General features: G+C 45.9%; 1 protein-coding gene across 2 annotated transcripts in view; it reads left to right on the top strand.

The window, feature by feature from the left end:
* Positions 1 to 4,338: 4,338 nt before the first annotated feature.
* Positions 4,339 to 25,617, top strand: part of LOC138752440 (receptor expression-enhancing protein 1-like) — a 31,089-nt gene continuing 9,810 nt past the window's right edge. The window contains exons 1-4 of one of the 2 annotated variants that reach the window (XM_069915289.1): positions 4,339 to 4,418; positions 17,071 to 17,143; positions 19,203 to 19,279; positions 20,987 to 21,107. In XM_069915289.1, the coding sequence (XP_069771390.1) occupies positions 4,342 to 4,418; positions 17,071 to 17,143; positions 19,203 to 19,279; positions 20,987 to 21,107 (348 nt within the window). In that variant the 5' untranslated portion in view covers positions 4,339 to 4,341. Of the gene's footprint in view, positions 4,419 to 5,741; positions 5,849 to 17,070; positions 17,144 to 19,202; positions 19,280 to 20,986; positions 21,108 to 25,617 lie in introns of those variants that run through there. The other variant, XM_069915290.1, reaches the window with a different exon arrangement.

Genomic DNA, 25,617 nt, shown 5'->3' with positions numbered 1-25,617 from the left:
GTTGTCCTGGAATAAATATTTTCAATACCGCTGGATGCTTTAGTATAAATTTATACCCTTTCTTCCATAAAATCGCCTTTGCTGTATTGAACTCTTTTCTCTTCTTTAGGAGTTCAAAACTTATATCTGGATAAATGAAGATTTTTTGCCCTTTATACTCCAGTGGTTTGTTGCCCTCTCTTACTTTTTCCATTGTCTTCTCCAGTACCTTTTCTCTTGTAGTATATCTTAGGAATTTTACTACAATAGATCTTGGTTTTTGTTGTGGTTGTGGTTTAGAGGCCAATACTCTATGTGCCCTTTCTATTTCCATTTCTTGCTGTAGTTCTGGACATCCTAGGGTCTTAGGGATCCACTCTTTTATAAACTCCCTCATATTCTTGCCTTCTTCATCTTCCTTAAGGCCCACTATCTTTATGTTATTTCTTCTGTTATAATTTTCCATTGTATCTATTTTTTGAGCTAGTAGTTCTTGTGTCTCTTTAGTTTTTTTATTAGATTCCTCCAATTTCTTTTTTAAGTCCTCTACCTCCATTTCTGCTGCTACTGCCCGCTCTTCCATCTTGTCCATTTTCTTTCCCATTTCTGTTAAGGTCATCTCTATTTTATTCATTTTCTCTTCTGTGTTGTTTATTCTTTTTCTTAAATCCTTAAATTCCTGTGTTTGCCATTCTTTAAATCACTCCATGTATCCTTTAATAAGAGAAAGTATATCCTTTATCTTGCCTTTCTTTTCTTCTTCTATTTCACTGTACTCTTCCTCTTCCTCTGGGTTGGCCATCTGTTGTTTCTTTGTTGCCCTTTCCTTCTCTTCTTTCTTGTTTCTATTGTCTTCTGTGGTCTCTTCTTGCTGCAGGTGTTCTGCAGCTGTCGTTGCCGGCTGTGGAGATCGACTCCCCAGCTGGTCCCCCCCTCCCGTCGGTGTGTTTTTTTTCATTCGCATCGCACATGCGCGGTTGCGCACTTTTACTCGGCTCAGCGAGCCATTTTTGTAGTCCATTATTTACCGACCTGAGGGAGCGGGTTTCTCTCTCTGCAGCGGGCCTCTTCGGACAGGTAAGGCCTTCACCTTTTTCCTCCTTTGTCTTCTCTTCCTCTCTTCTTACCGTTGCTTTCGATTTTTCTTTTTTTGTCGCCATCTTCTTTCCACCTTTATACTCACTTTTCTGTAACTTTTATTTCTGTGCCTCTGTGTTTTCCTTTGTTTTTCCCGACTTTTCTGGAGAGGGCTGGAGTTCACCGTCCGGCCACTACTCCATCACGTGACTCCCCTCCCTTAAGGATTGTTTAAGGTGAGATGTGAGTGGAAAGAAAACAGTTGAGAACCACTGGTGTAGAGCTAGGTCTGGCATTGTGCCTTCACTTCAAAGTTGTCATGTTTGATTTCTTCAATGCAGAGTTCAACATCATGAGCACCAAATATCATTACTGACATTTCAGGCCTTCAAGGAATTGCTTATTTCTTGAAAAAGGGCTCAGGTCTGAACTATCAGTGATATATCTGTACCTCCTATGGATGCTGCGAGACCGGCTGAATTCTTCTTGTTCGTTTTTATTAAAATATAAAACTCTCCAGAGAGTTGTTAACTCGGCTTATGACATCACAGACACCAGACTTCGCTCCATCAAGCATATCTACATTAGGCCCGCGGGCCAGAGTTGGGTTTTTACTGAGATCATTGGGGTCTCTCTTCCTACCATGATGGACACCTACAACACACGATGCATGTGTAAGGCAAGTAACATTGTGAAGGACTTCACACACCCCTCTTGTAAATGTTTCTCCCTTCTACAGTCTAGAAGGAGGATCCGGAGCATTCGGGCCCACACATCCAAATTGTGCAACTTTTTTTTAATCTTCCAAGCTATCAGGTTTCTCAATTCCGAGAACATATGTGTACTAGTATATCATGTGTTTTTTTAAACAGCAAAAAAAAATTGATATACAGGTACACAATCCTTTATTCGGAACCCTTGGGGGACAGTGTGTTCCAAATTTCGGATTTTTCCAGATTTCAGAACAAAACCCAGCTGCCCCAGATTTAAGCACACCCAAATTGTACTGCCATATCCACCCCCTTCCAGTCGCGCTGCCATCTCCCCACCCCCCCCACCCCCCAGAATCGCACTGCCGTCTCTCTTCCCCCCCCCCACCCACCTGAGTCGCGCTACTGTCACTTTCTCTCTCTCTCTCTCTCTCCCTCCACTGTACCAGCACAAGGAAAAAATGCCAGTTTTTGGAGATTTCTGGATTTTAGATGTTCGGATAAAGGATTGTGTACCTGTACTAGTATTTAAACTATAGTGTACATAGTTAAATATACTATGTACAGTATATTTAACTCCTATTTATGTAAATCTTTTCCATGGTCCTGGAGAAATGCTATCTCGACTGTAGTGTGCATTGCATTAATAGTTATGGTATGAATGGCAAATAAAGGTGATTTTACTTTACTTTAACCACGGTGTCTATGTACTTTCGTGTTTTACCACTGGCAATTATATTAGTGTGTAAGGTGTGCTTAAGGAAAAAGACAGCTAAGGTGCACCATTTTGGAAAGTTTACCAGAGATGTAGGAATTGGGTGGAGGTTTGCACAGACTGAGAGAAAAAGAGAAGCAGTTAAGTGGAACTGTATTAACAACTACTTCGATGTTGGTGATGAAGTCGCTCTAATGAATGTTGAGGATGGAGCGGAGACAACACTGGTGGAAGCGTTCTAGGAGCCGTAGGTGATGCCGGTAGAGGACCCATGATTCGGAGCCGAACAGGAGTGTGGGTATGACAACGGCTCTGATTACGCTAATCTTTGTGAGGTTTTTCAGTTGGTTGTTTTTCCAGACTCTTTTATGTAGTCTTCCAAAGGTGCTATTTGCCTTGGCGAGTCTGTTGTCTATCTTGTTGTCGATCCTTGCATCCGATGAAATGGTGCAGCCGAGGTAGGTAAACTGGTTGACTGTTTTGAGTTTTGTGTGCCCGATGGAGATGTGGGGGGGCTGGTAGTCATGGTGGGGAGCTGGCTGATGGAGGACCTCAGTTTTCTTCAGGCTGACTTCCAGGCAAACATTTTGGCAGTTTCCGCAAAACAGGACGCCAAGCGCTGAAGAGCTGGCTCTGAATGGGCAACTAAAGCGGCATCGTCTGCAAAGAGTAGTTCACGGACAAGTTTCTCTTGTGTCTTGGTGTGAGCTTGCAGGCGCCTCAGATTGAAGAGGCTGCCATCCGTGCGGTACCGGATGTAAACAGCGTCTTCATTGTCGAGGTCTTTCATGGCTTGTTTCAGCATCATGCTGAAGAAGATTGAAAAGAGGGTTGGTGCAAGAACGCAGACTTGCTTCACGCCATTGTTAACGGAGAAGGGTTCAGAGAGCTCATTGCTGTATCTGACCCGACCTTGTTCGTTATCGTGCACTTGGATAACCATGTTGAGGAACATCGATCTACTCGAGATGGCAGAGGCAGACAGCATCGAATCCACGGTGCTGAAGATCCAACTGTGCTGGGTAGGTCATGTCTCCAGAATGGAGGACCATCGCCTTCCCAAGATCATGTTATATAGCGAGCTCTCCACTGGCCACCTAGACAGAGGTGCACCAAAGAAGAGGTACAAGGACTGCCTAAAGAAATCTCTTGGAGCCTGCCACATTAACCACTGCCAGTGGACTGATATCGCCTCAAACCGTGCATCTTGGCGCCTCACAGTTCGGTGGGCAGCAATCTCCTTTGAAGAAGACCGCAGAGCCCACCTCACTGACAAAAGACAAAGGAGGAAAAACCCAACACCCAACGCCAACCAACTAATTTTCCTTTGCAACCGCTGTAACCTTGTCTGCCTGTCCCACATCAGACTTGTCAGCCACAAACGAGCCTGCAGCTGACGTGGACATTACCCCTCCATTAATCTTCGTCTGCAAAGCCAAGCCAAAGAAAGAAGAAATTAACAACTACATTTTTTTAAAAAAAACAAGAAAGAGGTAATTAAAGAGGAACTTTCATCTTAAATTGTTGTCTGTGGAATTCATCAGTTTTCATTTGAAAGATCATAGTAAAAAAAAAGTGAACTTTTACAACTTTTACTTGTAGCTCTGATCATGTGATCGTGGACACGCCAGCTCCCTGGAAAAGTTATTGAGCGGACCTGGGTGAAGCTGGGGGAGAGAGAACGCATGCTCACACCGCCTGTCAAAGCGGACCGGCGAGAGGCAACCGAAAGGGCTCCTGGTCCGAGCCATGAGGGGAAGGCAGATGGTTTCAGTCAGTGGCCAGCAGAGGAGTTCCGTCAGCCTTGGGGGCAATAACACTGGGGGAGGGGATCAAAACGGACCAGGTCAAATATAAACAATGTTAACTGGGAAGGTGTTGACCAGGCGGGCGCTCCCTCCCTTGGGAATGGAGACCGGGCGGGCGCTCCCTCTCAGGTCAGTGCGGAGACCGAGCGGGCGCCCCCTCCTGGCAGTGCGGAGACCGGGCGGGCGCTCCCTCCCGTGGGAGTGGAGACCGGGCGGGCGCTCCCTCCCGTGGGAGTGGAGACCGGGCGGGCGCTCCCTCCCGTGGGAGTGGAGACCGGGCGGGCGCTCCCTCCCGTGGGAGTGGAGACCGGGCGGGCGCTCCCTCCCGTGGGAGTGGAGACCGGGCGGGCGCTCCCTCCCGTGGGAGTGGAGACCGGGCGGGCGCTCCCTCCCGTGGGAGTGGAGACCGGGCGGGCGCTCCCTCCCGTGGGAGTGGAGACCGGGCGGGCGCTCCCTCCCGTGGGAGTGGAGACCGGGCGGGCGCTCCCTCCCGTGGGAGTGGAGACCGGGCGGGCGCTCCCTCCCGTGGGAGTGGAGACCGGGCGGGCGCTCCCTCCCGTGGGAGTGGAGACCGGGCGGGCGCTCCCTCCCGTGGGAGTGGAGACCGGGCGGGCGCTCCCTCCCGTGGGAGTGGAGACCGGGCGGGCGCTCCCTCCCGTGGGAGTGGAGACCGGGCGGGCGCTCCCTCCCGTGGGAGTGGAGACCGGGCGGGCGCTCCCTCCCGTGGGAGTGGAGACCGGGCGGGCGCTCCCTCCCGTGGGAGTGGAGACCGGGCGGGGGCTCCCTCCCGTGGGAGTGGAGACCGGGCGGGCGCTCCCTCCCGTGGGAGTGGAGACCGGGCGGGCGCTCCCTCCCGTGGGAGTGGAGACCGGGCGGGCGCTCCCTCCCGCGTCAGTGCGGAGACCGGGCGGGCGCTCCCTCCCGTGGGAGTGGAGACCGGGCGGGCGCTCCCTCCCGTGGGAGTGGAGACCGGGCGGGCGCTCCCTCCCGCGTCAGTGCGGAGACCGGGCGGGCGCTCCCTCCCGCGTCAGTGCGGAGACCGGGCGGGCGCTCCCTCCCGCGTCAGTGCGGAGACCGGGCGGGCGCTCCCGCGTCAGTGCGGAGACCGGGCGGGCGCTCCCTCCCGCGTCAGTGCGGAGACCGGGCGGGCGCTCCCTCCCGCGTCAGTGCGGAGACCGGGCGGGCGCTCCCTCCCGCGTCAGTGCGGAGACCGGGCGGGCGCTCCCTCCCGCGTCAGTGCGGAGACCGGGTGGGCGCTCCTTCCCGTGGGAGTGGAGACCAAAAGGGCTCTACGTCCCAGCGGAGCTGCCGGTAAGCTCCCTCCCGTCCGCTACAACCCTGCGGCAAAGGCGCAACCGCGGCGCGCCGACGACTGGACTGACAGCCGCCACTCAGGAAAGGGGCGGGACTCCAGTGCGGTCCCGCCTCCCGGCGAGGCGGACCTGGGAGGAGCCAGCCGACCGGCCAGTAAAGGCGGAGCGGGCAAGCGCAGCACCCGCCTCCGAGGTTTGAATCCCAACGGTAGCGATGGTGTCCCGGCTCCTCTCCAGGCTGGTGGTGTGAGTATGCGGCTCCTTCCCCAATCACTCCGGGCCACAACCCCGCTGACACTCGCCAGGGAATCCCTGCACTCCCTTCTTGTTCACTTCAGCCTTTTAAAAGAGATTTCAAGCACGACTTCCTTAAATTAAAGCACGTGTTTCTGCTTGTTGCTTTGCAAACATGTTGACGTGGGTTATTTTAGTCTGTTGAGTTGGGCAGAGCAGTTTGCAGGGAGATTTCTGGTGCTGAGTTGGGCAGAGCAGTTTGCAGGGAGATTTCTGGTGCTGAGTTGGGCAGAGCAGTTTGCAGGGAGATTTCTGGTGCTGAGTTGGGCAGAGCAGTTTGCAGGGAGATTTCTGGTGCTGAGTTGGGCAGAGCAATTTGCAGGGAGATTTCTGGTGCTGAGTTGGGCAGAGCAGTCTGCAGGGAGATTTCTGGTGCTGAGTTGGGCAGAGCAGTTTGCAGGGAGATTTCTGGTGCTGAGTTGGGCAGAGCAGTTTGCAGGGAGATTTCTGGTGCTGAGTTGGGCAGAGCAGTTTGCAGGGAGATTTCTGGTGCTGAGTTGGGCAGAGCAGTTTGCAGGGAGATTTCTGGTGCTGAGTTGGGCAGAGCAATTTGCAGGGAGATTTCTGGTGCTGAGTTGGGCAGAGCAGTTTGCAGGGAGATTTCTGGTGCTGAGTTGGGCAGAGCAGTTGCAGAGAGATTTCTGGTGGTCTTGTGGGATTGCATTGCAATCTATGATAGACTAGAAGGGCAGAACTTGGAAATTAGGAAACCAGCTTTAATATAATTGAATGGAGGTAGTCTACTTGTAAAAGGAAAATAATGTACACTCTTTGACCTCCTGAGTTTCTCCAGCATTGTGTTGATCATAATGTCAGCAGACTTTCGTGTTATACTCCAAGTTTATTGTCATCTGATCTCACAAGTATAATCTGACAAAACCGTTCTCCAGTCCTCCGTAGAAAACACGCAGGAACACAGCCGTACATAACGCACGCACAGACAAATAATACACATGCAGGACAAGTATTTGTCGATATAAATAAATGTTTTTTCATGAATGTTTGAGTCTCAGATGGTCAGTGTGAGCAGTTCCTTTGGTCGTTCATCATTCTCACTGTCTGTGGGAAGAAGCTGTTCCTCAGCCTGGTGGAGCTGGCTCTGATGCTCCTGTATCTCTTCCCCGACGGGAGCAGCAGAAAGATGCTGTGTGCTGGTTGGAAATGGTCCACAACAATTTTCTATACCCTCTTAAGACAACTATCCCAGTAGATCACGTCAATGGTGGCAGTGGAGGGAGACTCCAGTGATCCTCTCTGGGAAGAAGCTGTTCCTCAGCCTGGTGGTGCTGGCTATGATGCTACAATTTTCAAATTTGGGCATACAGCACAGTAACGGGCCCTTTCAACCCTTTGGCACCCAATTAACCTACAACCCCTGGTAAGTTTCAAATGGTGGGAGGAAAGCGGAGCCCTCAGGGGACATCCCACGCAGACACGGGGAGAACGTACAAAGTCCTTACAAGGCAGTGCGGGATTCGAACCCCAGACCTGATGGCTGGTGCGCTAACCGGTACACCAACCATGCTATTTTGATGAGGTTTGTGATATCAAGAACCAAATGCTCCCTTAAATCTGAAGGGGTGTTTTCAAAGTTGTGTATCTTCTGTCTGAGAGGCGGGTGGAGAGTGAGTGGTGAGGTGGCTGTATTCCTGAGGCAGCAGGGGGTGCGAATAGAATTGCTGGAGGAGAGTGTGATGGCCTGAGGTGTGTTTCACAACTCTCCATGGGTTTTTGTAGTCTAGGTTGAGCAGTTCTGCTACCAAGCTGTAATACATCAGTGCATCCATAAAAATAGGTCAAGAACATGCAGAATTTCCTCAGGCTTCTAAAGATTTTGAGGCTCTTCTTGGCTTAGACGTTTGGTATTATTAAATCTAAAATCTTAAACCATTTCCACTTCAGCACAACTCCACCCTCCTTTCCCCTCTCTTCCCAAAGTCCCTGGCCATCTACAGCCCTTCTGCCCTTCTAGTCTGTGGCAAACAATTATTCTCCCAGTCCCACTGACCTGCACCTAGTCCGTGGCCCTCCATATCCCACCTGGCCATGTAGCTGACCAAATTCTCCTTAAATGTTGAAATTGAGCCCGCATTCACCACTTCAGCTGGCAGATCTTTCCACACTCCCACCACACTCTGCAAGAAGTTTCCCCTAATGTTCCCTTTAACCCTTTGGACTTCATGTCCCTGTTTTCAGGGACCACTAATAAATGCATATACTCCGTGTCCCAGTGTTTGTACTATAAAGGTTTATTCATGGACCCAGTCTAGAGTATAGATTATGGAAGGTTAAAAATGGATGGAATCAGAAGGGTTAAACGTTGCCCCTTTGTTTTGCTGATGTTGCGAGTGAGATTCCTGCCCTGGCTCAGTTCTCTACTTCCTGCTACTCTTTGAGATCCTCCTGACCACAATGGTGTCATCAGCCAATGTGGAAATGGAGTTGGGAGCAGTATTTGGCCTCTCAGCCATGAGCATACGAGGTGATAGTAGGTGGTGAGCTCTTGGCCCTTTAGGGCACCGGAGCGGAGCAAGGCGGTGAGGAGACGTCGTCTTCATCCTTAGATTATGGTCTGTGGGTCAGCAGGTCAATGATCCGGCTGCAAGAAAAGGAGCAGGGAGGTTGCATCAATGGCACTGAGGTGAAGATAGTGGGCAGCGTTAAGTTCCAGGGTGAATGTCTCCAGTGACCGATCCTACATTAATGTGGCCAAAGATGTGCCCCAGTACCTTTATTTCCCCAGGAGCCTGAGGAGTTTGACATTGCACCTGCTTCCCTTAGTACAGGTGTGTCGCTGCAGTGGGGGTGGGGCACCTTATTAAGGAGACCGAATGCTCTGTGCAGCCCCAAATACAGTCTCAGAGCTCTGCATAGATGCAGAAGGCTTCTTCTGCCTTGTAATATATTCCTCTTGAAATAAAGGCCAAAATACCATTGACCTTTTAATGATTTGCATGTTAGCTTTGTCTCACATCTTTCCACACGTCAGCATATAATAATCTCTCTTCAAACATTCACTGCTTTTCTGTCCTCCTCCTTTCTATGTGTCCTGTTTCAAGCTCAGTTTATTGTACAAGTTAAAACAGCGTTCGGTGCAAAACACGCACACATGCAGACAAACAACACATACACAGGACAAATATTCATATTTACAAATAAATAATGTTTCCTGAATATGAGTCTCGGCGGGTCAGTGTGAGCAGATCCTTTGGTCGTTCAGCATTCTCACTGACACAGGGGAAGAAGCTGTTCCTCAGCCTGGCGGTGCTGTCTCTGATCCTCCTGGATCTCTTCCCTGACGGGAGCAACTGGAAGTTGCTGTGTGCGCGGGGTGGAAGGGGCCCTCAGTCATTTTCCGTGCCCTCTTCAGACAACAATCGAGGTAGATCACGCTGATGTTGGGGGAGGAAGGTTCCAGTGACCCCCAGTTTGTGACGTTAGAGTGGAGTTTGGCACAGTGAACTCCAATGGCTGGTTTCAGGTTTGTGATTCAGCTGTTTGTGTTATTCCAGCTAGAATTTGTCTTTGATTTGGTATCTAGCCAGCTCTGTTTTAAGTCATTCTGGTAATGTTTCTTAAATTAGCCTCATCCCATCTTTATTTGGGTCAGTCCAATTATATTTTTCTTCCTCCTTTCTCTTCAAAGTCTACGTCTTGTCTCTAATTAGATTTTTCTCAGTCGAGTTGAAAGATTTTGAGTTCTCACCCGACCAGTTCCCAACTCCGTGTCTGTTCCGGGAAGAAACGTAGCTCACTGTGGATTTAATTACCTCAATTTAATAACCTCAAACAAAGTCCAGTGCAATGACGAATGGGCTTCAATCCTGATGGCCATAGTGATTGGCTCAATGCATTTACAGCACTTTCCCTAGGTGAGTGGGACATCAGGCCCACACCTCATCTGCCATCCCCTGTGCCTGAGTCTTTTAAATGCTCGAATCATACCAGCCTCCGCCCACTATTTTCTGTGGGGGAGAAAAAAAAATCCATGATGTGTCCCCTAAACTTTCCTCCCCTCATGTTAAACAGATGTCCTCTGGAATTTGTTGCACTTCCCAGGATGAAGGTGCTGGCTGTCCATGCTTTGTCCTCCCAACGTGCAGCACCTCGCACTTGTCCGCAATAAATTCCACCTGCCATTTTGCAGCCTGTTTTTTTTTCCCCACCTGGTCCAGATCCCGCTGCAAGACTTCCTCGCTGTCCACTGCACCCCCAGGCGCGGTGTTATCTTCAAATTCACCACAATATCCTCCAGGCCATTGATATGGATGATAAACCATGTTGGTCCCAGCCCCAATCTCTGAGGCACTCCACTAATCACAGGCATGGATGATGGGCTGAATGACCCCTCTGCATGCTGAATGGATTAATACTGTGTATTGTTTCATGGTTTGTTTTGGCACAGTTAGCACAATGCTTTTACAGCACTGGTGTCCCAGGTACAAATCTCGCGCTGTCTGAGAGGAGTTTGTGCATTCTCTCTGTGATTGTGTGGGTTTCCTCCGTGGGCTCCGGTTTCCTCCCACCCTTCAAGATGTACCGGAGTTGTAGGTTAATATGGGGGCAATTGAGCAGGTTTAAATGGCTGGAATTGGCTTCTTCCGTGATGTAAATACAATTTTACATTTAAATTTGTGTAATTTTCAGGAAATGTGCCAGCATATTGGTTGCAGCCTGTACGAGGGTGTAACCCGGATCTCAAATGGTCTGAAGGAGATTGTTTTGTGTGAAACAGGGAAGTGATTAAGACACCTGAATTGGTTTTTCATAAGGCACTTTCAAGCAGGGAAAACACCCGTCTGTAAAGGCACAGGTTCTTCGCCCTTATGCTTAAAGGCGTACCTTCCTGAATGTGCCATGGTCGGCTCTGAGGTGCCAATTCCAACCCTTCTTGGGGAAGAATAATTGGCGGAGTGCTGCCCTCTGCCACCTGACCTGAATGTACTGCCTTAGGAGGGGGCTGATTATGCCATCAGCCCGCGACCCCTCTCCCCACTCACCCCTCTTCCTCATGGCCCCCTCAAGGCAGGGGAAGCAGGTGGGAGCCATTAGCGGGGGTTGTCAGGGCACAGCGGGAGCCATTGGGGGCAGCCAGTGTGTGCTGTGACACCCTCACTGAGCCGCTTTGTTCTTTGGGGCCGCTCTCTGCGGCTCAAAACGCGGCAGAGCAATGGCCGTCTTCCCTAACTATAATCCCTCATGCACCTGGAACTGTTCTGGGAACCACAGAGCGGTTCCAGGTGTGTGGGGGATTATGGATAGGGAAGACGGCCATTGTGCTGCCACGTATTAATGACGGTAACACTACGACACCAGTCACCCTACCTCCATCGGATCCGGAGGGCGCTTTGAGGCGCCTTTCAATATGAATGTGATGTTGGAGCACCCTTTTAGGGCTGCTGTCTGAAAGGTAAGTTTTAGGTTTTGAGTCTGCTCTTATAGCCGGCCTCCAGGCGGAGGCCTGACATGAAATGGCCTACAAGTAGATTGTATAATCCCTTTGGACTCTGGCCATTTTTAACCTTTCAAGTCAAGTTTATTGTCATCTGATTGTACAAGTCTAACCAGATGAAACAGCGTTCTGTATGCACTCTGAACTGGGTGCTTGGGTAAACTATAGTGCGAACACGAGGATGAACCATTTGGTGGTTGGGTATAAAACCACATCCAGAAACCGGAACACACAATATATTGACTTGTTGGTAATCCTTGAAAACAGGAACATGGAGTCCAAAGAGTTAAAGGACTGTTTTTATAATGTAAACCCCTGCATCACAGTAGTTTTCAGTTGCCTGTGTGACAGATTATGTTATATTTTATATTATAGATGTGTTTCTGGAAGAGAGATTGTGGGGTTTTTAGTTCGGTCACACACAGATACAAATACTTCAAAACAGATCTCATTTAAAATACCAGAGCTCTGCTCAAGCCAGACAGACAGTCCAGGCTCCGAGTACCCTTGCAAAAACTTTGAAGAAGGCCTATAAGGACTTCACAAGTAGGTGTTAATTGGACAAGCTGTGGAGTAATGGATTATTGTTTTGGAAAGCAACAGATGAACAAACTCGGAAGATTAGGTTCGGAGCCGCAGGCTGTCTGAGTGCAGTTTGCTGTTCTAAGAGGGTCATGAGGTTTTGCAAGCAGAGGGAGTCAAACAGGCTTTTCTCACAGAGAGAGAATTCATTTCTACAGTTCAGCAGCAGGGACTGGAACATGAGAAGCTGGCAGGCTTTGAACCCTCCCCAATTTTAAGACAGGTAATGAGTTCTTAGTTCAGCCTGTTCAAACCCCTTGTGGTCCATACAAGAGGAGATAGCTGGCTGTATAATGTTTCACTTGTAATAAGAGAAACAGAAAAGGAACTCTGTGGTGACCTGAAAGAAAGGGGATATCATATGGAAAACCCTGATGGGGCAAGTTTCTTCGGCAAGACACTGAAGTGGCTCATCGGAAGGAATCAGTTTGTGTCTAATGAGCAACAAATCTCTCTCTGAAAACCCATAAGAACCTTCCTGAGCGGTAACCATTTATCTTTCAAGCACCAGAGCCTGGTGGAGATTCATAGATGTTTAATTTTGTGCACAATATAATTGCCTGATACTGGTGAACGTGAGAAGTGAGATTGGACTGTGAATTAAAGAACTTTTCTGAACTTACACACTCATTACGTACACGTGCACTTAGAATTAGAGGAGGGTTAATAGTAATAAGTTAAAGTTTGATCCTATTTTTATATTTAAAGAACATTAAAAGTAACTTTTGTTTAAGTATATTTGTCTTGGTGAATTTCTATTGCTGCTGGGTTTTGGGGTCCTCTGGGCCCATAACACCTGCCTGTAGGAAAATGCCCCATCTTCTTTTGGGGCCAGCTTATGGTGGTGAGATTGAAGCAGGAGCTCCCAGAGCCGGTGGGAGATCTACCACTTTTGCTCCCATATTGCTGCATTCTTAAATTATCTTTGATGGATATCATGAATAGCAACCAAAAAAAAGTGGAGCATAAATTGAAGCTTGCAGACCTAATATTCTACCTCTTTTTATTTTCTTTATTGAATCTTGAGCTCCCATGTCAACACAGTCGATCCTGAGTTGGCTTCCCTGGGCTTCACTCAAACAGCTGTTGAAGTAAAATGGACGGATTTATTCTATGGCTGTGCCATATCATGCTTGCAAGTTTTATCTTCCTAAGGAAACGAGGGAGGTGAAGCTGAGGAATTGCATCTGCTGTGTTATTTTCAAACCTGAAAACCTGACTGACCTTGTAAAGCTGCTGTCACATTTGAGCTGGTATAAAGTGAAGATTATTTTTTTCTTAAAAGAAGCAAGGTAGATCTGAAAGAAGCTTCCTGGCCTTTGAAAGTTCTTTGCATGTTTTTTTTAAACAGCACAGTACAGGCCCTTCAGCCCACGATGTTATGCCGACCCATGTATACCTACCAAAAAAAACTAAACCCTTCCTACCCCATAACCCTCTATTTTTCCTGCATCCATGTTCTTGTCTCGGTGTTTCTTAAATGCCCCTAATGTTTCAGCCTCCACCACTCCTGGCAATGCATTCCAGGCACCCACTACTCTCTAAAATAAATAGTTAAATAAACTTACCCCAATGTCTCCCCAAAACTTTCCTCCCTTCACTTTGTGCAGATGTCTTTTGGTGTTTGCTACTCCCACCCTGGGGAAATGGCACTGGCTGCCCACCTTATCTGTGCCTCTCAGAATCTTGCGGAACTCTTATAAGATCACCTTTCATTCTTTGCTCCAAAGAGAAAAGCCTGGGCTCTGCTAGCCTTGCCTCATAAGACATACCTCCTAATCCAGGCAACATCCTGATAAATTCTCACCTGACTCCTTATCATTTCCATTTAACACCTTTTGTTGGTCTGGATTCCTCCCCTGCCAGCATTGTCTGAACTCTGAGATTTCCTGCTTGTGGCTCATTCTGCTTATTCCTTGAGGAAGGGCTCAAATACATATTTGCTTTTTATGGAGGCTGAAAAGACCAACTGAGTTCCCCCAGAATTTTTGGTGTGCTTTTTACTACAATCATAGCATCTGCAGACTTTCATGCTTCACTCAACATCCTGGTAAATCTCTACATCCTCTCCACAACTTCCACATCCTTCCCATAATGAGGGGAGTTTAGTAAGAGTTTCCTTCTATTTGGAGATGGGGAAAAAAATCTTCCAAAGATAGGCAAATGGAAATCTCTAGCAGTTATCCAGAAGGAAACAAACCAGTGCACAAAAGCAAAGCTAAACAGTTGTTCAGGAGTGTTTGTTTTCCAAATTCTGTCAGTGCACCACAGTAATAAACTGTTTAGCATTCTTTCCTAAGAAGGTTGAAAAGTACCCATTAATTATGTACTCAAGCAAATTGAACACAAAACCCAAATACATCTTTCACCACACCTGCTCATCTCAAAGTTCCAAGCTAGTTTCAATGGTCCATGGTATCCTATGCCTTCTTCAGGGGACTGTTCTCCCAGTGCATTGAGCTGCCCCCTCCGCTCCCCTGAAACCCGTAGCCCTCGGGGTCTGCTCTGCTGAGCACAGGCAATGCTGGAGAAACTCAGCAAGTCAAGCAGTATCCTTTGTATAGCAAAGATAAATAACCAATGTTTCAGGCTTGAGTCCTTCATCGAGGTATCGATGCCATCTTGGGCTCCAAGACTCCGTGAGCATCGACATTAGAAAATCTGCCACTGCCGCTGTTTTACATTCTAAACAGGGCCACCGGGTGGGCAACCACTCTCCACGGAACAGTTTTCTAATATTTAAGTTGGTTTAAAGTCTCCAATAGCTCAGTGGTTAGAGCACTGGTCTTGTAAACCAGGGGTCGTGAGTTTGTTCCTTGCTGGGGCCTCATTTCTGTGAGGGGCGCTGGACAAAGTGGTGACTCTGTCTTCATTACGGTAGATAAAGTTAAAGAATTTTGTGAGTTTCTAAACATGACAACAATGGAACCTTTAAAAGAATCTTGTTAAACATTACTAATGTACTATAAGAGGTATGGTTAAAAAAAATCTTTATTAAGGTGATCTTTTCTTTAAATAGTCCAGCTCTCTCATGCTCCACATCCAAATTACACAAATCTGTTTTTCTGGGGCAGAGTCCAGCTTGCATTTACTGTGTACAGGTAAATGAGTGATTCTTTCCATGTGTTGTGTCGCACTATAGAGCCTTAAGCTATGGAAGGTTGCAAACCTTCACTTTCCTTTGGTGGGAACCACCCACGGTGATGCTCTGTTCTTTGATGTGGACAAAGACAGTGGCATGCATCCATTTAACCCTTTTGGGCCTGCTTCGCTATTCATCAATATCATAGGTGATTTTCTGTCTCCGTTCCATTTATAGCATTACTGCCACTGTGCAGTCCGAAGAGCTAGTTATCTCTGTTTTGAGTGCTTCCACAGAATTTTTAGTTTTTAAAAATCACAACTCTCTTCTCACTTCAGTCCTTTCTTCTCAAACTGTTTCCTCTGGTCCAAGAATCCTTTAACACGTACTAGTGTTTAAAAAGTCCATCTCGTGTGAAAAGTTGAACCCGCCCCCCCCCCCTTATTTTTCGTAAAAATATCTGGGATTTTCCGCATATCTCGTGTAAAGTTGGCCCTAGTCTCTTACCTCAGCCATGGCTGTCTGCCCATCCAATCTTCCTACGCCTCGAACATGAACTCTCACCCCCGCCGCCCGCCCACCCACAGGAACTCCTGATGCCTCTGATGACAAAGATGGTTGCCGTGGTCCCAACCTTCCCCTGTGACAGGACGTGTGTTTGATGCACAGATTCTACTATTACTTGAATTAATTGTGTTTTTGTTCTTTCTTCGTTTGGAGATTATTTGGACTTCTGCTACTGATGTGCTGTTTTGGATTCTAGTGTGAATTTCAGCCCCTCAGAAGTAGTTTCCATGTAATAATATATTTAATAATAAATTTAACATTAAAAATGGTCTAGAAAATTTGACTTTTACAAGGGTATATATGGTACTTCTCCTGACATCCAGCTTGGAAATCCTTTGAGAATTTTACATTTTGATGGGATTCCCCTCTCCTTCTTCAAGATAATGCACCTCTGTTTCTCCTCTTCGCCTCGTGAGTCTTTGATCCACTCATTAGACAAGTCTGCCTGTCCTTGTCCGCAGCTCCAAGTGTGGTCTCGATTGTTATAAGGGGTCCTGTTGTAATTAAATACCCTCTCAGTAAAAGATACTATATTATTTGCCTTCAAATCACTTGTGAATCTGCAGGTAGGCCCTCAGTGACAAGCACATCTCGATTTCTTTGGGGGAAATTCCAATTCCTCTCTATTAGGGTGACGTGATTAGCGCAATGCCTTTAAAGCGCCAGCAATCGGAACCGGGGTTCGAATCCCACGCTGTCTGAAAGGAGTTTGTACATTCTCTCCATGTCTGCCTGGGTTTTCCCCAGTTTCTTAACACCTTCTGAAATGTACTGGGGGTTGTAGGTCAATTGGGTGGCACGGGCTCGTGGGCCAGAAGGGCCTGTTACTGTGCTGTACGTCTAAATTTAACAATAGTCTGTTTTGTTATGGGCATCCAAGTTGATGACTTCACATTTTTCGATATTGCATTCCATCCACCATTCGCTCTGCTTGAAATGAAGTCTCTTTATATCTTCCTTTGTGCTGGTAATCCCATCAAATTTAGTTTTATCAGCAAACTCAGAAATATGCTCATTCCTGTCGATTGTGAATAGCTGGGGCCCAAGTACTGACTCTGCCTCATGTATCCACTGCCAAACCAAGTAGGACACATTCATTCTCACTCTTTGCAGTTATTACCCCCAATTTCACATGTTGTGACTTCATGAAAACCCTCTGGAGCTCCAAATGCACCAACATCCACAGGTTCCCCACTTTACCCATCCACCTGGTTACAAATTCCAGATCGTTTCCCATCAGTGTTCACTGGGCCCGATTTTATTCTTCTCAAGATGTGTGCTGTTATAGATTCCAACATTTTGCCTTCCTTTGGAGTATAATAGGTTTGTAATATTTTATAGTTTATTTTGCACTAGTAGTTCTTCCTGGCCTGCAGGAAAAGGAATCTCAGGGTTGTATGTGATGACACGCATGTACTCTGACAAGAAATCTGAAATCTGACTTTGTTTTTTATTTTCATTAGTTTCTGTTTAAACTTTATTTTCAAACAGGCTTGCATTTGGGACTTTGTATCCTGCGTACACGTCTTATAAAGCTATCAAGACAAAAAATGTGAAGGAATACGTAAGTACGATGAATTTGTCATTAGTCCAGAGTCTTGCTGCTTCAGGCATCCCCCGCAGTTGGAGGTGGCCATGTGCGGTTCTGCTCATTGTTAACAGCCACCCTACCATTCAAACCCTTGCCTAATGTCCCACCAGTCAAATCCTGCCACGATCTATTATTTGATGCACTATATGATCCACCTCGACACACACGCGTTGAACAGGACCATTTTCTGCATGGGTGTTCATGCTCTGGGTGAGCCCACGGAGAGAAATAAAGGTGCCATTTTTGAATTCTACCAATCGACAGACCTATCACGGCGTCAGTTTTGGGAATTTCAGCTGTTGCCAGGTGGTTTGAAAAGCACTATTTAAAACAACTTCCGAAAACAGTAATTTTAAGACATTGAATGGAATGGTTGATAAATCAGTGTTATTAATTAATTGAGTGAGATGAAGCCAAGGCTTTGGTAGTTTATGTTGGAAGCCTATTTAAAAGGGGCCCCGAGGCCTTTCAGCCTAATTAATCTTTCTCTTTGATTTTCTTTTCAGTCATACAGCACGGTAACAGCCCCTTCCGGCCCACGACCCCATGCCGCCCAAATACACCAACTAAACTACAATGCCCATACATTTTTGAATGGTGGGAGGACCCAATCAGACATGGGGAGAACGTACAAACTCCTGACAGACAGCCCTGGATTCAAACCCAGGTTGCTGAATATGAACTCTAGTAATGACCAACCTGCTCTTTTTTTTAAACCATAAATGCTCTTTCTGTGCCCGAAGATTTTATGAAATATTTCAGTTGGCCATCCATCCCTTTCCCTTCTCTCCTCCCCAGCCCCCAATTGCCCAATCCAACTGAAAGTGAACCAGTCTGACGCCTTAACCTTGTAACTTACCAATGCTTTTTAAAGAAAAGAACTATAAATACATAAAATTAACATAAAGAAGCTGTGCTAGATTTTCCTTGTGAGCAACGTCTGATGAAAAATTGCTGTCAGATGAGTGAGCTGCGGGCTGCTGGCGACTGTGGTTGATGGACTCCCACCAGGCTGCTGGAGTCTGGCTGAAGGGGAACCAGGTAATTAATGGTGCCGAGGGCAGGAAGGGCTCTTGAGGGGCCTCGGGTGCTGAAAGACCTCCTGATCGTGTCTAGGCTCAATTCAACGTGAATGCGTTGAATTGCGGTTGTATGTGAAAGATCAGTATGTGCAGGTTTGAGTGCAGTTACTATACTGCTGTTACAGCACCAGCTACTCTGGCTCGAATCCTGTGCTGCCTGTAAGGAGTTTGTATGTTCTCCCTGTGACCTGCTGTGTTCTCTGGCTTCACCCTGCCCTGCAAAAATGTATGGGGTTGAAGGTGAATTGGGTGTAATTGGGCAGCATGAGCTCGTGTGCTGGAAGGGCCTGTTACTGCACTGTATGTCTAAATTAACTCTAAATTGTAACGAATTGCATCATAACCATATTCCTCAATATCAGGAGGACATCTACCAGTAATTAAGGTGAGTGGGGGAAAAGTTTAGGGGAGATGGCAAAGATCTGTTTTTTAACACAGAGAGTGGTGGGCGCCAGGAATGCATTGCTGGGGTCTGTAGTTGAAGCTGATACCCATGGAACATTTAAATGTGACTCGGATAAGCACAAGGATGTAAGAAAAATTGGTGTTCTGGACAGTGAGGGAAGGAAGGGTCAGATTGATCATGGAATAGTTTATATGGTCACCTCAACATTGTGGGTCAAAGAAACTGTATCCAGTTTAAAATGGATGTGCATATTGTGAACTGTATTGTTACTACCTCATTCAGTTATTTACTTACGTTTGTCGGTATCACATTATCTGCAAGAAATTGTACTGTGAAACAGAAAGGCAATTTCCAGGTGATGTTTAGTGTGCTCTCTGGCCAGTTTGAATCGTCTTTATCATGAGGGGCAGTGGGAATCCTGTTAAAATACTCCTTCATTGTCAATAGCTGAGGAAGTTTCAGTAAACTGACATGGTATAAATGTGCATTGTCTCCATTTCTATACCTTTCTGATAAATCCAATTGGCATTTGATTTTTGCCTAGGTCCGATGGATGATGTATTGGATCGTGTTTGCAATCTTCACGATCGTAGAAACTTTCATGGACATATTTATTTCCTGGTAAGTTGTAGAACATCTCCAGCATATTGAAGGAGGTCATTTAAGAGACGAATATACTTTTTTTATTGTAGTAATTTGTTGAGAACAAAATAATTCATGGGCATCAGGAGCAGGAATTCATTTGGTGAGAAGATGTTGAAGACCAGTTTGCGAAGATGCAATGCATATTTTGGTTGTGGTGAAAGCTGTCCAACTCCCTGGAGTCTGAAATAAGCTAATCTTGACTTTTGCGCACCTTGATAACCGATAGGAGTTGCAGTCATTCTGCACGTGGATTCATTCCAGAGTGAGTAGGCAGGCAGCATGCAAATTAATGTTGCCTGCTTCAAGTGGGATTGATTGCTGGGGCATTGGTCTGTTGTTTCCGAAATGGTCAGTCTCAGTACCACTGATGGATAAACCTTTGATATCTTTTATGTCCTTTCTATCTTCCGTGCTAAATCTGCCAGCAATTGCATATGTTCAAAACCCGTCAGAATAAAACTCTTGCATTTTGTAAAAAAATTCACTCTGCTGCTGTAACTGCAGAGCTGCCACTGGAGCTGACTCCGGTGAGAGAGGAGACGACACAGTGCTCCTTTTGCAGGCTTTAAACGGCCTGTTAAAGGAGCCAATGATGTGTTTAAAATCCTGTGACTATGGGATCTGGGCCCAAGATGGCGATGCCCATGTTTAGCAGCGACCTCAAGGGATTGCAGACACCGGGGTAAAAGTAGACTGGCGCAGAGCACCAGGATCAGGGAGAACGTCCCTTTTTAGAGGAGACGACCCATGGGGCGGTGACCATGGTGACGGATCAGCGAGAGGCTCTGAGGCTGAAGAACCCACGGACAGCAGGCTGTTGGTGACTCAAGGCGAGGAACCCACGCCAGCTGCGGGCTGCTGGCAACTGTGGTTGAGGGACTCCCACCAGGCTGCTGGAGTCTGGCTGAAGGGGAACCAGGTAATTAATGGTGCCGAGGGCAGGAAGGGCTCCTGAGGGGCCTCGGGTGCTGAAAGACCTCCTGATCGTGTCTCGGCTCAGGTAGGCGATGGTTTGGACTGTGGCTGCAGGAGCGCGGGAGGCAAATTCATGTACACTCTGTCTGAGAGGACTCTTTTGCTTCTCTTTGAATGTCGGTCAATTTCCATTGATGCTGAATCTTCGTCTAAATTGCAGACTAAATGTAATTTTGTGTAATATTACATGTGTTTTACTACACGTCTCAATAAAAGAATCTTGGTGATACTGAACTGACAGATTTCAATTCAATTGGTTACAATTCTTAATAATTTCCTGATGCCTTTTAAATCCCCCTTTTTAAGCTTTTATAGCAATAACGATATTTTCCAGTGAACTAGTTGAGTTTAAAGTAAATGTAAGTTGAGGCCCCGCTGAGTGTAAAAGGAGTGTGGGAATGGGACCCCAGTGATTTTAAAGGAAGCATCAGGAGACACCGATACAGGAACCCATAGGTTTCCAAACAACAGGAGATTATTGGAGATTTGCGGCACAAAGTGATTTGCTGTGTGGCTGTCAGTAAGAAGTGAATGTTGGCTATAACATTATATATGTTGACCTGAGTTGGTTATTGATTTTGTGTTTTGCTTTCTGGATGAACCCTGATCTGATTTTTTTTTTCCAGTTATTCCACTGTGCAAAAACGCTGGAACTTTCCTCTGTTTGTTGCTTATCTTGCTGAACAATAAATCCCTTTCTCCCTGTAGGTTTCCATTCTATTATGAAATAAAGATTGTATTTGTCATCTGGCTTTTGTCCCCGTACACAAAAGGCGCCAGCTTGATTTACAGAAAGTTTGTTCATCCCACACTCTCTTCCAAAGAGAAGGTAAAGTGTATCCCTTGTATTAGGCAGAGCTATTCATAAAACTATAGTCATTTCTTAATCTTTGAAAATGTTTTGAAATTATTTGGTGCAACCATATATTTTAAACTTCTAGTCAAAGCACAGAGATGCTGGAGGAACTCTGCTGGACTCACAGCACCTGTAGGAGGTAAAGATGCATTACTGACATTTCGGGCCTGAGCCCTTCCTCAAGGTGTGAGCAAAAAGCCGGCTGGCATCTGAATAAAGAAACCTGAGGGAGGAGGGAAGAAAGGGCACTAATTGGACATGCGTTGGAGAGGAAAGGTGAGAATTGATTGAAGGGATGGGCGGCTCTATAAGTGCAGAGCTGGAGGAAGGGAGACAGAGGGGAAGGGAAAGAGAGATGGGTGGCAGATAGCGCCACACTGTTACAGTGCCAGTGATCGGGACCAGTGTTCGAATAAGGAGTTTGTATGTTCTCCCTGTATCTTCATGGGGTTTACCCAAGGGGCTCTGGTTTCCTTTCACCATTTGAAGTGTTCCGGGGGGTTGTAGATTAATTGGGTGGCATGGACTTGTCGGCTAAAATGGATATGACCAAAATTTTTTTTAAAAATTAAAAAAAGAGAGAATTCTACTTTGAAGAAGGCTTCAGGCTCAAAACATCTTTACCTCCTATGGATTCTGTGAGACCAGCTGAGTTCCTCCAGCATTTCTGTTTTTACTACAATCACAGTGTCTGCAGACCTCCGGGTTTCATTCCATTTTAAAATTCTAGTTCAGTTACTGGACGCCAACTGTCAACAAGTTCCTTCACGAGGAGGAGGAACTTCCCCTTGAGTTTGATCTGTAACTGCGTTAAAATACCCAACCATGCAGGTTCTGTGGTTGCTTTCAACATAACAGACTACATGATCTCATTTGGATTCCACATTTGCCATTTCTTTTGGTATTTGTCAAATACAGTAAAATCCTTGCAAAAAAAAAGGAAATAAATAAATATTTTAAATGTTAAAATTAACACAAATAAATAAAAGTTTAAAATTGTAAATGTTCTCTGAAGCAACCTTCACCCTTAAAGATAGGAGTGCCCCACCCGCAGCAGCTGTTTGAATAAAGTTTCTATAAAGTTTTGTTTGAATAAAATGGCGGCACCCAGGATGAAGGTCTGGCTGGTGCCACTAGGGTGACTCTCCCAAAGTTTCACCCTATCCCTGCTTTGTAAGAGTTTTTATTAGCATTAAGTATATGAGTAAGGTTTTATCTGTAAACTTGGAGAAGGGGGGGGTGCGGTTAGTGTAGCAGCTAGTCTTCTTCTTTGGCTTGGCTTCACGGACGAAGATTTATGGAGGGGGTAAAAAGTCCACGTCAGCTGCAGGCTCGTTTGTGGCTGACCAGTCCGATGCGGGACAGGCAGACACGATTGCAGCGGTTGCAAGGGAAAATTGGGTTTTTCCTCCTTTGCCTTTTGTCAGTGAGGTGGGCTCTGCGGTCTTCTTCAAAGCTAGTACAGCCCTCTTAAAGCACTAGCAACCAGGATTTGAATTTAAATTTTGCAAGTTATGCAAATTATCTGATTAAAGTGAACTTTACATAATTAAGGACGACAATACTGATTTTTTTTTTCAAGTTACTTTATATTTTGCACTGTCTATTCTTAATGCTGGTTATTTGGTTAGGCATTGTAAGAAGGAGTCTCAAGCTCATTCGCACATCCAGCATCGACCAGTTCCTATAGGTGTCAGATGCCAGGGGTTTTCCCCATTTTGAAGCTGTCCACAAGTTTAAATATTCCTTTAAGGCATTCCGAGATCATTCTTGGCTCTTGTTTATTCTTTATCTCGTCACCTTCTCTCTCTCCACCAAACTATGTCCGGAACTGTGACCACGTGTTGGGTACAATCATGACTGTTTCTGTACCAGCGAAAACACAAGTGTTAGCAGGCCAGGCACCATCTGAAAGAAACAGATTTGTAATTTCCTGTTGGAGGTATTGTGTCAGAGTAGCTGTGTTATCGCTGTTTTCTGTTTTAATTTCCAAATATCGTTTTTGATTGTTCACCACTTTCCATCCATTTTGCACTTCAGTCATTAAGTATCATTGTTCTAAAATGGCATGCTATTTGGGATATTAAGTGTGCAAACTTTGGCCCTTCAAAATCATCGGTGCTTGTTCCCTAGTTCAGCCATACTCAACCCTTTTATGGCTATTTCCACCCAGCCCCCCAGGACTCTGCTTAGTTTATGGGCCCCCTTCCCTGTAAAGCAGTCAAGTTTTGTTTGCTTCTGTACTCCTCTACTACTGACTCCTAATGATATGTGAGGTATAAAGAAAGAAAGAATTTAACTTGAATGTGCTGTGCCCTCCGAGGCAGGATGTGGGGTGAGCAAGGGCCTACATTGAGAATATCCCCTCTAGATGTTTGGAATCTCATGGCAACATCATTCCTTTATTTCAATGAGCAAAATGGCAGCAGTTCACTCGAATGTGATTTGATCCAGCATTGAGATTTAGTTTGGATGCACATTAAACTCTGGTTTGATAAAATGCTCATATGAACATTTTTTTTTTTAATTGCATTTTGGTGCTGAATTTGTCCATCTGTGAATAGTCTTTAAACACTGAGGTCCGCAGTCGCCGTGGTTGAAGTAAAAACACAACGCTGGAGAAACTCAGCTGGTTCAACAGTGTACATTATGTAGCAAAGATAACATTTTGGGCTTGAGCCCTTCATCAAGCTATTGTCTTTGCCTGGTTAAGCAAAGTAGATAATGACCAAGTAACATTGATGAATTCTATTCATTATTTAAGTTTTTTTTTTAAATCAGTCTATGAACTTCCTACGAACAACCGTAAAACACCTGGCTGATTTTGAGATTTGACTTGTTTTGTGATGATTTGGAAGTTTGAACTGGACATTTAAAATGTCATGAGGGTTTTTGTCATGGAACCTAGCTTACTGCGTTCAAAATGTTCTGTGGTAGTTGAACATTGGACAATAGCTTCCATATTTTTTAGTTGGATTTTATTTTCTGGAGTATTTTTCCACCTGGATGTTAAATACCTCAGTCACAGATTTATCAAGATGTCCCAAGCTCAACTGCAGGTACTGCCGCTATACGCAACCGTGCTTTTGCCTGCTGTTCGTACAACGATTACCAGTAGGTATCCAACCACTTGAACTCGATGTGATTGAAGGATTGAAGATGGAATTGGACCCTTGTTTTAAAATCATTAAAGTGGGAAATCCAGCCCCTTACTATTCCCTTGAAGTCCCAGTTTCTGAATGTCGATCACTATGTGGGCCAAGACAGCAGCAAATCTCTACACCGAGTGCTGTTAATAGCAATTGAGTGAATAAATAGTTTTGATCATATTTGAAGAATAGCTGCTCAGAAGGCCTGCTTTAAAGTTCAGATTTATTGTCCTGGTATATACATGACGTCAGATACAACCCTGAGATTCTTTTTCCTGTGGGCCAGGCAGAATTGCTTCTTATTGGTAGTAAAAAAAAAAAAAAAAAAAAATTACTCCAGAAGATCAAGTCAAGTTTATTGTCATCTGATTGCACAAGGACAAACTCACAAAACAATGTTCTCTGGTCCTCTATGCAAAACGCATACAAACCATACATATGAATATCAAGTATACATAATACAAGATACTTAGACCTGTAAACAAAGAAAGAAATGTAAAACTGCAAAACAGAGAAAAAAAATAAACAAAGTGCACGGGTAAGAGTCCTTAAATGAGTCCCTGGTTGTTGAGGAGTCTGATGGTGGAGGGGGAGCAGCTGTTCCTGAACCTGATGGTGCGAGTCTTGTGGCACTGATACCTCTTTCCTGATGGCAGTGAGAACAGAGCATGTGCTGGGTAGTGTGGCTCCTCGATGCTCCGACAGCAGTGTTCCCTGTAGATGTTATCGATGGTGGGGAGGGTTTTGCCTGTGATGTCCTCGGAGGCTTATTATTTGGATGAGCTGATGATAACATATCCACAGAACACTACAGCACAGAACAGCCCTTCAGTCCTTGATGGTATGCTGACCCAAATATTCCTTTAAAAAAAGTACTAAACCCTCTCTACCCTGTAACCCTCTTTTTTTAATCCTTCCATGTGCCTATGATACCAGCCTCCACCACCATCCATGGCATGGCATTCCAGGCACCCACAACTATGGTTTCCCTAATGTCTCCCTTCACTTTGTACAGATGTCCTCTGGTGTTTGCTACTCCCACCCTGGGAAACAGGTGCTGGCTGTCCGCCTTATCTAGGCTCTCATAATCTTGTAGACCTCTAAGTCTCCTCTCATCCTTCTTCACTCCAAAAAGTCCCAGCTCTACTAGCGTTGTCTTAAAAGACCTATCTTCCAATCCAGGCAGCCTCCTAGTAAATCTTCTCTGCGCCCTCTCCATGGCTTCCACATCCCACCTATGATGAGTTGACCGGAAGTGAACATAATACTCTTCACCAGAGGTTTGTAGAGTTCCATCTGAGGAAACTGGTGGATTCATATCAAAACCTGGTCTG

This window comes from Narcine bancroftii, chromosome 2, assembly GCF_036971445.1.
Source record: "Narcine bancroftii isolate sNarBan1 chromosome 2, sNarBan1.hap1, whole genome shotgun sequence".
In the NCBI taxonomy this organism is placed as follows: domain Eukaryota; kingdom Metazoa; phylum Chordata; class Chondrichthyes; order Torpediniformes; family Narcinidae; genus Narcine; species Narcine bancroftii.
This window is presented reverse-complemented; position numbering and strand designations above follow the sequence as displayed.